The sequence below is a fragment of the Plasmodium relictum genome (genome assembly GCF_900005765.1).
Source record: "Plasmodium relictum strain SGS1 genome assembly, chromosome: 7".
NCBI classification, from domain to species: Eukaryota; Apicomplexa; class Aconoidasida; order Haemosporida; family Plasmodiidae; genus Plasmodium; species Plasmodium relictum.
The window spans coordinates 502,002-515,111 of NC_041685.1; the positions used below are offsets into that span (position 1 = coordinate 502,002).

A 13,110-nucleotide genomic window follows, 5' to 3' on the forward strand; every position below is an offset into this window, starting at 1 on the left:
ATTTTTTAATATGATATATTTCAAAAAAAATTATTATCTCATTTAATATTATTTTTTTCCCTTAATTATAATGGCAATTATTATGGAATGATTTTTTTTTTTTTTTTTGGTTTTTATTTAAAAAAAAAATTAAAAACAAAAAAAAAAAAAAATTATTTTATGTAATCGTAATATTATAAAAACTTTATATTTTGTTTGTTTTAATTGTTTTGATATATATTTTAATTTATATATATATATATATATGTATATATTTAGTTTTTAAAGCAACCGTAACCCGCTTTTAATTAAGGATATTTTTTGTTTTTTTTTTTTAATTTTATAAATATTTAACTTCTTTTTTATAATGTTTTATTTATTTCTCTTATAAAATTATTTGAAGATAATAGAATTTATTTGTTTTCAGAGATAATATATATATAAAAACTCATAATTAAAAGATTAATGGGAAATGGGTAGAAGTAAAGTTAGAAAAATTAAACCAAAAAAAAAAAAACCAATAAAACTGGAAACGCAGTTTAATTGCCCTTTTTGTAGTTATAAGAAATCAATTGATATAAAAATGTAATAAAAAAAAAAAGTATTTAAAATAATTTTTTGTTTTTTCTATATGATTATAAAAACAAAGCATTATTATACGAAATCTCTTTTATTTTTTACCTTTTTTTTTTTAGGCATAGATCAAAAGGAATAGGTGAATTAAATTGTTTAAAATGTGGAGTAAAATATGTAAATCAAATAACTAATTTAGATGAATGTATTGATGTATATAGTGAATGGGTAGATAAGTGTCTAGACGTTAATAAAAAAGGATGTAATGAAATTTATTTTAATGAAGAATTGGAATCTTTTAATAACTTAGAGGAAAAATCAATTATTGATAATACTTCCAGTTAAACAAAAAAAAAAAATTTTAATTTGTAGTATATTTTATTATTATTTGAATAATTTTAATTTTTAAAAGGAGAAGAAGCATTTAACATATCAAGGAGAGAAAACATAAAAAAGATGGAAAATGCATATTATATTTAGATATTAACATATCAAAAATTTAATAACTCCATAAAAGAAAATATTTAAAATGAAATAATAAAAAAAAAATAAAATTCGCTTAAAGCAAACTTAGATTATTTTTTAGTCAAATTTTGGTTTTAGACAAATATTTATAAAAAAAAAAATTATTCATTCTCACATTTCTTGAGATAATTTTAGTGATCACAAAAAGATCAAATATTAAAAAAAAAAAAATTATTCTTTTATTAATTATGTACATTATTATTAATAAATAGTTCTTCAATGAAAGATTGACATATTTCTGAGTAAATGAAAAAAGTTGCTCTCCTCTGAAAAATTTATTTTTCTCCAAAGTTTTTTTCTGATTTTTTTTTTTTTAAAATAATCTTAAAAGAATTTTTTTTGTTTTATTTAGTTAAATTTTGAAAAAAAAAAAAAAAAAATACATGCTAAAAGGACATTTTAATTTTACTTGTACTTCAAATAAGAAATATATAAAAACTGTTAATGTGTTGATTTTTTTTTTCTTTGATATAATAAATTATGAATAAAAATAAAAGCTCAAAAGTATCAATTATAAAAAATAAAATAATATATTATTATTTACACAAAAAAAAAAAAAATAAAATAAAATAAAATAAAATATAATAAAAAAAAATAAAATAAAAATAAAAATTAAAAGCAAAATAATTTTTTTTTTTTTTATTAATACAATAGTACTTAAAATTAATTGTCAAAGTACCATAATAAAATTCTTTTTTTTTTAAAAAAAATAAAAAGAAATAAAAATAATACTTGCATTATTAATTATTGTTAAAATAAAAAATAGATTATATATTCATTTTTATAAAAGTAGTTTTCATAATTTTTTTTTTTAAATATATTAATAAAGTGAATAAACGTGCAGATTATTAAATATTTTATATATTTTTTTTATTAATTTATGTGAATAAAGTAGAGCATGCATTTATGTAATAAAATATTATTATATATATGTATAAATATATAAAAAGAATAGAAAGCAAAATGCTTTTTTCTTTTCGAAAAACTTAAGTTATATATATACATCATATACATATTTTAGTGACTTAATAAAAATGGATTCTACTGAAACTAAGAAAGTTCATATATCTGAAGTAAGTGAAGAAGGGATAGTTAATAAATTAAAAATAAATAGGTGGGTTGGTTTGGTCTTATATTCTGTTGTTGCTTCAATTGCTACATTTGTTCATGGTGGGTTTAGTGGTTGGCAACCTATAATTTATAAAACGGGAGCATTTAGCGAGTTGTGCACTCCAGAAGATGATGTTCAAATATTTCGTGTTGATGCCGGCATTACTTATAATTCATGTGGGAATAGAGATGCAGCTATAAATAATTTATTTACCTTATCTTTTTTTGTTCATTTCTTTTTATCTTCATTAAGTGGGTACATTTTAGACACATTTGGAGAAAAGGCATGTTTTTTGCTTGGTCAAGCAATTTTAACAACTGCTTTTATGTCATTAATTATTTTTAAAATATCATATATATGGTATGTGTTTTTTTTTTTACTTGGTGTATCAGCAGATTTATCTTTTATCCCACTTTTAAAAATATCCAAGTTTTTTCCTAGTAAGGAATCTCTTATATTTGGTATATTGGGATCAGCAAGATCAACCGGTTTTGCTATTGGTTTAGTTTTAAAATATACATTTTTCTATACTTTTAATTTTAAGGATGATGAATTTTATGTTTTATGCATTTTTTATATTAGCACATGCATACTGTTTTCTTTGATGGTTGGAATTTTGATTATGCCTGGGAAACAAAAAGATAAACAACTAAATAACGAAGGAGCAACAGGATCTTCTATTACTGACAATAAAAATCATGTAGGTGTATTAAACAAAATGGAAAGTTTAGAAAGTGTAGAAAAAAAAAATAAAAAAGAAGAAAATGAAACATTTGGAGAAAAGTTAAGAAAATTATGGAATCATCCACAAAAATGGGAATATTTATTAGTTGTATTTATATGTAGTTCTAATATGATAAGATTTGATTATTTTATTAAAACAAATAGATCTTTTTTTATTTGGGGAAATCATGATCTTACAACTATATTTTCTTTATTGACTGTTTTATCTTTTCTTCCTTCTCCATTTTTTGGTTTTATATCAGGAAAATTTGGTTCAGTTTATGGAATACTAATAAATAATTTGTTCATATTATTAACATATGTTTTTGTATTATTTAGTAGTGTATATCTTAGGATTTTATCAATTTTTTTGTTTTTCCTTTTTATATCTTTTGCTTTTTCATGTTTTTACTGTTATGTGAACGAAAAATACCCAAAGGAGCATTTTGGAAAGTTATGTGGATTAATGTTTGCTATTAGTGCATTGTGTTTAGTTGTTAATTTTTATTTAACTTATTTAACTAATGTAGTATATGTTTATTTAGGGGAAAGAAAACAAGTTCCTGTAACTATCGGATTGATAATTTTTGGGCTTGTTGCTTTAATGTGTTGCATATATTTAAAAATATCAGAAAGAATAAAGGAAAATGAACTTAATAATGGAAAAAAAGAAATAAGTCAACAAAATTAAAATTGAAATTTTTTTTTTATTTTAAAAAAATATTTTTAAAAATGTATAAGCGCATATTTTTTGCTTTATTTCTCAATTTATGTTAAATTTGTGTAATTTTTCAGTGAAAATTTTATTTTATATAAATTTGTTACAGATTATGTGTTTTTTTTCTGTGCTTTCATTTTTTTATTATTCTTTTATCATCTCCCTTTTTATATTACATTGTTATAAAGTATAACGAATTACACTTTTTAACGATTTAATTTACTACAGTTTATATTAACAATTTTTATTTACTTTATTTATCTATTTTATTTTATTTTATTTTAATAGGATTCATTCTTTTTATTAAATTATCTTTCTTCATGTTAATATTTTGGATTAGTATTATTATTTTTAATTATTATTATTTTCTTTAATTTTAATAGTTAAAATTAATTTTCATTAATATATTTCTTTTTAATAACTTTCTTTTTTTTTTTTTTTTAAGTATTCATTTATAATGATATTATATATTAAATCATTGTACTTAATTTGATAATTAAAAAAATATGATAATGCACAATTTTCATTAGTTTTATTTTTTTTTTTTTATACTCAGAATTTAGGAATATATTTAAACAGTTGCTTTACTAATATATTCTTTATTAATTAGATTTTTTATTATTTATATTTTTATAAATAAATTGCTAAAGTTTAAAAAAATAAAAAACTTAAAACTTATATAACATATTTTCCAATTTTTTATGAGGATTAATGTGTCTACATAATTAAAAAAAAAGGAAAAAGAAAAAAAAAAATTCATAGAATTCTCCATAAATTTTTGATATAATAGTTAAATTTGTACATACTAGTAACAGCAATTCTAATTTTTTTTTTAAATATGTTCATTATTGTTCATTTTAAAACTTAACAAAAAAAAAAAAAAAATTAATTTTTAAAAGAAATAATTACATTATATATAAAAAATGTTTAATAAAACATTATTTACAAAAAAAAGGAAAAAGAAAAAAAAAGATTAATAAAAAAAAAAAGCAAAAAAAAAAAGTAAATAAATAAATATACAATTTAAAAAATAAATAAAAAAAAAAAAGTTAAAACTTACTATTTAAAGCTAATTTTTTTTTTTTTTTTTTCCCCAATAAATAGTTCTTCAAATTTTGTAAAAATAGTTTAATAATCAACAAATCCTTAATTGAATATTATAAATAAATTATTTTATATAATTTATACTGAGTGGATTGAATCGTAATTATTTAGTTTTTGTCATTTTTAACATTTGTCTTTTTCATAAAAATAGAATAATGTTGTTTCTTTATTTAACATTTCTCTTTCCTTAGATGTTCCTTCAAGAAAATATTTGTAAATTTTTTTTTCTTTATTTGTTAAGCCTTCTAAAAAATAAGAATTAAGTTTTGTTTTGTTATTAATAAGAAAATGTATTCTCGTTTTTTCTGCTTTTCTCAATATGTTGTAAAAGTTTGATGATGGCCATTCATTAACTGGCAACAAGTTACATAATTCATATGCCGTTTCAAAATAAAATTGGTTAAATAATCCAATTGTAACGGATACTGGATCAAATTTTAGTGTTTCAATAATATCATAATAAGAAGGAAATTTAATTCGTATAATATTTTTTTTATATAATTTTACAGCAAAAAATAAAGTTAATTTTATTTCATCATCTGCATTCAATTTATCTTCTCTCAAACCACTTTTATATTCTAAATATGCTTCATTATTTAATAGTGACAATCCATATAAATCTACTATGGGTATACAAGGAATTTCTACTAAATCAATAAAATTAAATGGTGTATTTATATCTTTTATAATTTCTTCAAATTCTAAAAAATTATTATTTAATTTTATATTTTTAATTATTTCTTCATTCATTTTTATATAATATATATATATATATATATATATATTTATATATCACTTTTCATGTAAAAAAATACATAAAAAAACGTTCTTCTAGGTATCCAGTTAAACACAATTTACAAAGAATTATTTTAAATTTTTTAAATTTTAATTAATTTTATTTTATATGCATTTCATTTTGTTAAACATGTTTTAAAATTATTTTTATTCTTCTAAAAATAAAATTAAATTATTTGGTTTTATATATAAATATATATATATATAAACCTTTGATGGGCTAAAAAATATAAAGATCCAAATAAAAAAAAAAAATATATATATATATATATATTCAGTTTACATATATTATTAATTTATTCAAAAGAATATGCATTTATTAATATATCAAAAAAATTCTTATAATAATTGAATATATTTAAATTTTTATAGCATATATAAGAAATCTTAAATTCATTAAACATTTTAACTTATATAGTAAATATATATATTTACCTTAGTATATATTAATGCACTTAAAAAATTAACTTGTTAAATATAAGCATAGTATTAGTTTATTTAATGTATGTACAAAATTTAAAAACAAAAATTAGAAAAACTTATAAAAAATCTAAGTTACAATTTTAAAAATAACACCAATATGTTAAAAAAAAATTTATCAAATTTTCTAGAATCCTTTTTTCCTTGAAAGAATAAAAGTAAAAATGCATTTTTTTATTAAAATTAATTATGAAGATTAAAAAAAAATTTAATATAAAAAATACATTTTAGGCTAATTCAATGTTCTATTTTTTTCTTGTGAAGTATATTAGAATAAAAAAAAAAAAGTCAAGAATAAATTATATATATATATAAATATATTTTAAAGCATAAATCTTAAGTTTTATCTTTCTTCTAACATTTAAACAAATTAAAACTTTTTAATAAGATTTTTTATTAAAAAAATATTAATATTTTTATTTAATAAACAATACTATAATAAATATTTGTTATAATTAAGTATTTTTTGTCTTTTTTTCTTTTTTTTTTCCTTTATTTTATTTTTTTTTCTATTTCCATTTCCTTTTTCCCTTTCTCCTTTTCCTTTTTTTTTTTCATTTTCATTTTCTTTTTTTTTATATTTTTCTTTTTCTTTTCCTTTTTCTTTTTCTCTTTCTTTTTCTTTTTCTTTTTCTTTTTCTTTTTTTTCTTTTTCTTTTTCTTTTTCTTTTTCTTTTTCTTTTTCTTTTTCTTTTTCTTTTTCTTTTTCTTTTTCTTTTTCTTTTTCTTTTCCTTTTCCCTTTTACTATTTTTTTTTTAATTTGATGAAAATAATTTTTAGTTTATGAAAATAGATATAAAAAAGAGATTATTATTTTAGTCCTAAATTTTGTATAAAATATTTACAAAACTTTTATATTTTTTTTTTGTTTTTCATTTTTATATATTTGAAAATATATAATTAAAGATATAAATAAATTAATTCCCCATTTAAAGCATGCCAGTGCGAAAAACCTGTATTAATAAATTTAATAAATATTTATAATAATCAAGAACAATAATTTTCTACATAAACAATTTTAAAAGTAAAAAAAGAATTATTCTTTTTGTTTAATACATCCATATATATATTCATTTTTTGTTAAATTTTTTTTTTTTTAAACAAAGGAGGTGATAAAATTCTTTTTTAAAACATGTATTCCTTATGGAAAGAGGTTAGTGATCAGATAAAAAAAAAAGCAGAGGATTTAAATAACACTTTTCAAGAATTGAATATAAATAATACATCAAAAGATAATGGAAAGAACAAAGATTATAAATTAAATGAAAATGATTCGGATAAAGCATTGAAAGGTAGTATACATGAGAAATTAAACTTAATAAATAATAAATACCTAAATAAGGATTTCTATGAATTACAATATTATAATAATAAATTTATAAATGGATTTAATAATATAAAAAAAATGGTTGGTGATATATATAAAGATAAATTAAATAATTTAAATAATTTAAATAATGATGATACAGATAAAAAAAAATTGTATTTGTCAAAAATTGTACCATGGAAAAAAGCAGACATTATGATTTCCAAAATATACAGAAAGAAATTTGAAGAAGGGTTTCCTATAAATTTACCTGATAATAATTTAAATAATGAAGTTTATGAAAAAATATTAAAATTAAATTTAGACAGGAATAGAATTTTGAATACTAATATTTTAGAAAATTATAATTTTAATTGGATCAAAAAAAAAGAACAAAGCGAAAAAATTATGCAAGAAGATGAAAATTTAATAACTACTAAAAGTTTTTTAGTTCCATCATATATGTCTGAGATGGATTTTTGGAAATCATATTTTTTTAATATAGATATAATATATAATGAAATTGCCGATGAAATTTATGAAAATAAAAAGAATATTTTAATGAGCTATGATTCTGAATATCCATCAAGTAGCTTAAAAAGTAAACCAGAATATCAAAAAAATGACCATTTAATAAATGAAAATGCAGTGAATAATTTGAAGTACGAACATATAAGAAATATATCAGAAAATAAGAATAATTTAAATAGTTTTAAGATAGAAGATAAATTAAATAATATGAATGAAGTAAATAATACAAACAATTTCAGAAAGGAAAATTCCTTAAATTTTGAAGATGAAATAAATAAGCAAAATTTTAAAATTGAAAATGACATAAACAATGTGAAAAAAAAAAATAACATATGCAAAGTAAATAATGACATTAATATAGACAGTTTAAGCAGTTTAGATAAATTAAGTTATTCAGAAAATAGAAAAATCAAAGAAGACTGTTTTAATTTTAATGAAAGAGATAATAATGCTGATATTACATTGAAAAATAATTTAAAGAATAATGTAAAGGAATTAAGAGAAAATAATCACATTTCAGGTAAGCATGTATCTACATCGGTTGATGAAGAAAATTACGTAAAAAAAGCAGAAATAAATGGTTTAAATATTTATATGGATAATGATATATATTTAAATTTAAGAGAAAAGTCAAATAATTTTTCCAAGTTTTTGAATAATACTGATCACTATGATAAAAAAGAGTACACTTCATTTTCTTCTGATGAAAAAAAAAATTATGACAATATGTTATATGAAAATTTTATTATTTCTGAGAAAAATATAGAAGAAAATGTGAAGAAAAATGAAAATATTCCTATAAAAGGAAAATGTGATAACATTAGTTTGAATGAGAAGAACAACAAAATGGATTCATCGTTAAGCATTTCAGAATACAATTTAAAATTATTGGAGGAAATTAAACAATCTAATAAAAAAGAGTACAAAAATGACGATCAAAATAATTCATGTGGATTTTTATCTTCTGATATCGACTCAAATGAAGTAAAAACTAATATCTATTCTACTTATGAATGGAATGGCAAAACTTCTAATGATCCTAATGTAAATAGTCAGGATAAAGAAAATAATAATATTCTCAATTTCATTAGTTGTACAAATGAAAATATTGTAATAGAAAATCATCAACATAAGGAAATTAAAAATGATTATAAAAATACTACAAAAAATGAAATAGAAAATGTAGTTACATCTAATAATAAAGATAATGTAAATATGGAAATAAAAAGTTATGATTTGAATGAAAAGAAAGGAATAAAATCAGAAAAAGAATATGAGAAAAGTAATAAAAGTACAAATAAGAACATGCCGGAAGATGTATATAGAGAAAATAAATCATTTCACAACAATATGAATGATAATAAAACATTCAAGGAATTTAAAAATAACGAAAACTGTTTCGAGTCTGAATGTATTATTATAAAAAATGATATAAATAATTTTGAATTAAAAGAAAATAGTAATACACAATCATGTAATATTCTCAATAAGATTAACAATATAAATATTACGGCTAATAAGAATGATGATGAAAGAAAAAAAAGCAATACTAATATGAGCAAAGTAAATACCCTTTTAATAAATAATCAAGGTCTCCTTAATACTAATGAAAATCATTCAAATGACAAATATTTCTTAAAGGAGTATAATGATTCTATGTTACCAGATAATAGTTTTGATGCATCTAATAATGTAATAAATGAAAAAATAAATGTAAAACAAAAAGAACTTTCTATTAATGATAATGATATCACATTAATAGAACCATTAAAGACAGAAAATTACTTGAAAGAAGATTTTTATTTTGATAATTTGAATAACTCCACTAATTTCAGAAATATTGAAGAAACAAAAGAAAATGTAAATTTTAATGTAGATGATTTAATAAATTTATCAGCTAATAAGGGAAAATATGACTCAGATAATTTTTTAAAATCAAGTGATATAAATATAGATGAAATAAATTTTGGGGATGATTTGGAGTTTGATTTTAATTCGAGCAAATTTAATGTAGAAGAATTGGAGCAATTTGAAAAAGATCTTTTAAATACATGAAAATCATTCTTAAAGGTATGAAGATAAGTATAAGAAACAAATTTTGTTTTTATTGAATTTGTAAAGCTTATCAAATAAGTACATATGAATATAATCATATATATCTATTTTATTACATACATATGTACACGTATATTTTTTTTCCCCCCTTTTTTTTATTGTCATTATCATATATAATTAATTTTAATATTTTTTTTATATAATTTTATAAACTATCTCTCCTTTTTTTTTTATATTGTATATATGTATGTAAATTTTTTTGATTTAAAGTAAAATATTTTATATATATCTTTTGTATTTTTTAAATGAAATATATAATATATTATTAAGTTATGTTTGTATTATTCTTTTTTTTTTTTTTCCTCCTCTAAAAGCAATATATATATACTTATATTTTTATAAACTCACAATAATTTTGACGAAAAAGATAAATAACATAATTGAAATATAATAAAAAAAAAAAAAATTTCATTATATATTTTATTTTAATTTATATTTAAGTTTCTTATTTTACATTTTTATTGAGATATTTTATTTTTTTCTTTTCCTACTTACAAATGTCTTCTTTTAATGCCTTATTTATTTGTTCTATTATTTACTACAGTTTCTGCTTTATATTATAAATATATATATATATATATATATATATATTTGTGTATTTTAATAAATTTAAATTTTCAGTTTCATAAAAATTAGAATTAAATTTAAACTATTTTGTTTAAATATAAAAAAAAAGAAATGAGTATATATAAAATATATTTTTTTCACACAATATTAAATAAATTTATATAATAAAATCAAAGTTAAAATTTTCTATTTGGACACGTAATTTTTTAGTTTGTATTTTATTATTATTATTTTTTATTTTTTTTTTTTTTAATTATTATTTAATAAATGGTCTTCCATAAAATTTTGTTCTAATGCAATCAAAAAAAAATGAAAATCTTGATTTCCAAGTTATTAATAATTGAATATAAACAGCTCTCCAAAAAGTAAAAGAAAAAATTCCTCCTGTAATTTCATAAAAGGGGAGATGTGCAACTACTTGATGATTTCCTATATAAGCTAAAGATCCTTTCCATTTTTCTATAAAAGATGGTACAATTAATTTATTATCTCTTGTTAGAAAATTATTAAATACATTTGATAAATAATAAGCTTCTTGTTTAGCATTTTGAGCCGTAGGTGCTGGAGACTTGTAATTTTTATCTATTTGACATAAATATTCATGGAATTCTTGTTCATTCATTTCTCCTTTTTTATTTTTTTCATAATCCCATTTAAGTTTACTTACTTGAGGAAATACCTCCGATAATTCGTCTGCCTTTGATTTTAATGTATCAGATGTTAACTTTGAGAAATTTAAAGAATCAATAATTTCGCTTGTGTAATCATGCAATTGTAATGGATGAATTTTTTTACAATCTCCAATTGCATAAATATTATTATGTTCAACTCCAATAACCCTTAGCTGAGAATCTACGTTTAATATTTTGTTATTAATTTGTTGAGGTATTTTTTTTAAGAAATCATTAACAAGAGGAGTTTGTGCTAATCCACTAGCCCAAATAAGAATTCCGTAAGGAAAATTCTTTTTATCATTTTTATCAATACTTGACTGAATGTAGAAATCATTTTCATTCACTTCCGTTACATAATAATTAGTAAGCACATTTACATTTAAATTTCGAAAATTATATTTTGTGAAATCAGAAATATTTTTAGTGAAAGTAGGAAGTAAATTATTTCCTCCTTCAATAATACTAATAGATATAAAATTAAAAATATCTTCATAATTTTTTTTAACTTCTTTGTTAATAAAATCAGCAAATTCTGCTGCTACTTCTACTCCAGTTGGCCCTCCTCCTACAACTACAACATGAAGAAGTTTTTTCTTCATTTCATTTGACGTATTAGGTAATGAGCATTTTTCTAAATTTTCTAAAAATGTTCTTCTTATTCTCAAAGCATCATCTACATCTTTAACATAAAAAGCAAATTTATCTACTCCTTTAATATTAAATGAATTAGTTTTTGCACCTACAGCTATTATTAGATAATCATAATTTATCTTCATTTCATTATTGTCATTATCTTTGCATTTTATGTAATTATCTTTATAAATAATATCAGTACACTTTAATTGTAAGTAATTACCAACTGATCCATTTTTTTTTAAAAAGTTTCTAATACTTTCTGTGCATACATTTACGCTTAGTGTACCACTACATAAACAAGGTAATAAAGGAGTAAAAGTAAAATAATTTCTAGGAGAAACTAAAGTTACATCGTATTTTTTAAAATCAATATTTATTAAAAAATGTATTCCACCCCATCCAGAACCTAAAATGACTACCTTTTCTCTATTCTTATTATTAATTTTTTTTATTTCATTATTCCATTTATTTTCTTGAACACTTCTTATTTTTCTTATTAAATTACTAATTCCATTTTTTCCATTTTTTACTAACATTTTTTGAGATATACAAAAAAAAGGGAAAAAAAGAAATAAAATAAAGTATATGCTATGCAAATGTTAAAATTTACAAAATATTGTTGAAGCAAACCTAGTACATATATATATATATTAGGATTTTTTTAAAACTTATATAATAAAGAAAATTGAATACAAAACATATATATATTAACTATGAAAAAACATTTTAAAAATTATAAAAAAAATAAAATACATAAAGCATTTTTAAGAATTATCTGTAAAAAATAAAGTTTATGTTCCCATAAAAAATAGGGAAAAAGGTTTTTAAATTTATAAAAAAGAAGTAGTATAAAAAAGAGAAAAAAAATAAAATAAGATAAAATAAATAAGAAATAAAGAAGTAAAAGATTAATTTATATAACAAAAAAAAAAAAAAAAAAAAATTTTATCTAAACTCTTTTTCTTAAAAATATATCACATAAAAGGTGCATAACTTCTGCTATTAAGATGATACAAAAACTTATAAGAAATTTACTTTTTATGAATGTAAATGAAACAAAATATTATGTAATTTTTACTAACTTGTTTTAAATATAAAAATTGTAACTATATATACATTTCTCTTTTTTCTCTTTTATCCTTCTATATATATCAACCGAGCGTACTACAGCATTATTACAAATATTTAAAAATAATTTAATTAAATTTTTTTAGTTTCACCTCCAAACAATTTTTTTTACATTTAAAAAATTTTTTTTTTAAATTTTTATTA

At 18.8% G+C, this 13,110-nt stretch overlaps 5 protein-coding genes across 5 annotated transcripts; 3 read left to right on the forward strand and 2 right to left on the reverse strand.

Annotated features, from left to right (window-relative positions):
* Positions 1-451: 451 nt before the first annotated feature.
* On the forward strand, positions 452-897 carry PRELSG_0712100 (zinc binding protein, putative; the record flags this gene model as incomplete). Its single annotated transcript, XM_028675813.1, has 2 exons — positions 452-564; positions 675-897. 2 exons carry the CDS (start codon positions 452-454, stop codon positions 895-897), a joined length of 336 nt encoding a protein of 111 aa, XP_028532364.1.
* Positions 898-2,111: 1,214 nt separating this feature from the next.
* On the forward strand, positions 2,112-3,602 carry PRELSG_0712200 (transporter, putative; the record flags this gene model as incomplete). Its single annotated transcript, XM_028675814.1, has 1 exon — positions 2,112-3,602. The coding sequence occupies one exon, from the start codon at positions 2,112-2,114 to the stop codon at positions 3,600-3,602; it is 1,491 nt and encodes a 496-aa protein (XP_028532365.1).
* Positions 3,603-4,856: 1,254 nt separating this feature from the next.
* PRELSG_0712300 (GINS complex subunit Psf3, putative) lies at positions 4,857-5,483 on the reverse strand (the record flags this gene model as incomplete). Its single annotated transcript, XM_028675815.1, has 1 exon — positions 4,857-5,483. One exon carries the CDS (start codon positions 5,481-5,483, stop codon positions 4,857-4,859), a length of 627 nt encoding a protein of 208 aa, XP_028532366.1.
* A 1,658-nt stretch (positions 5,484-7,141) lies between these two features.
* PRELSG_0712400 (BSD-domain protein, putative) lies at positions 7,142-9,901 on the forward strand (the record flags this gene model as incomplete). The annotated part of the gene is made up of 1 exon (XM_028675816.1): positions 7,142-9,901. The coding sequence occupies one exon, from the start codon at positions 7,142-7,144 to the stop codon at positions 9,899-9,901; it is 2,760 nt and encodes a 919-aa protein (XP_028532367.1).
* An 883-nt stretch (positions 9,902-10,784) lies between these two features.
* On the reverse strand, positions 10,785-12,374 carry NDH2 (type II NADH:ubiquinone oxidoreductase, putative; the record flags this gene model as incomplete). The annotated part of the gene is made up of 1 exon (XM_028675817.1): positions 10,785-12,374. The coding sequence occupies one exon, from the start codon at positions 12,372-12,374 to the stop codon at positions 10,785-10,787; it is 1,590 nt and encodes a 529-aa protein (XP_028532368.1).
* Between the last annotated feature and the right edge of the window lie 736 nt (positions 12,375-13,110).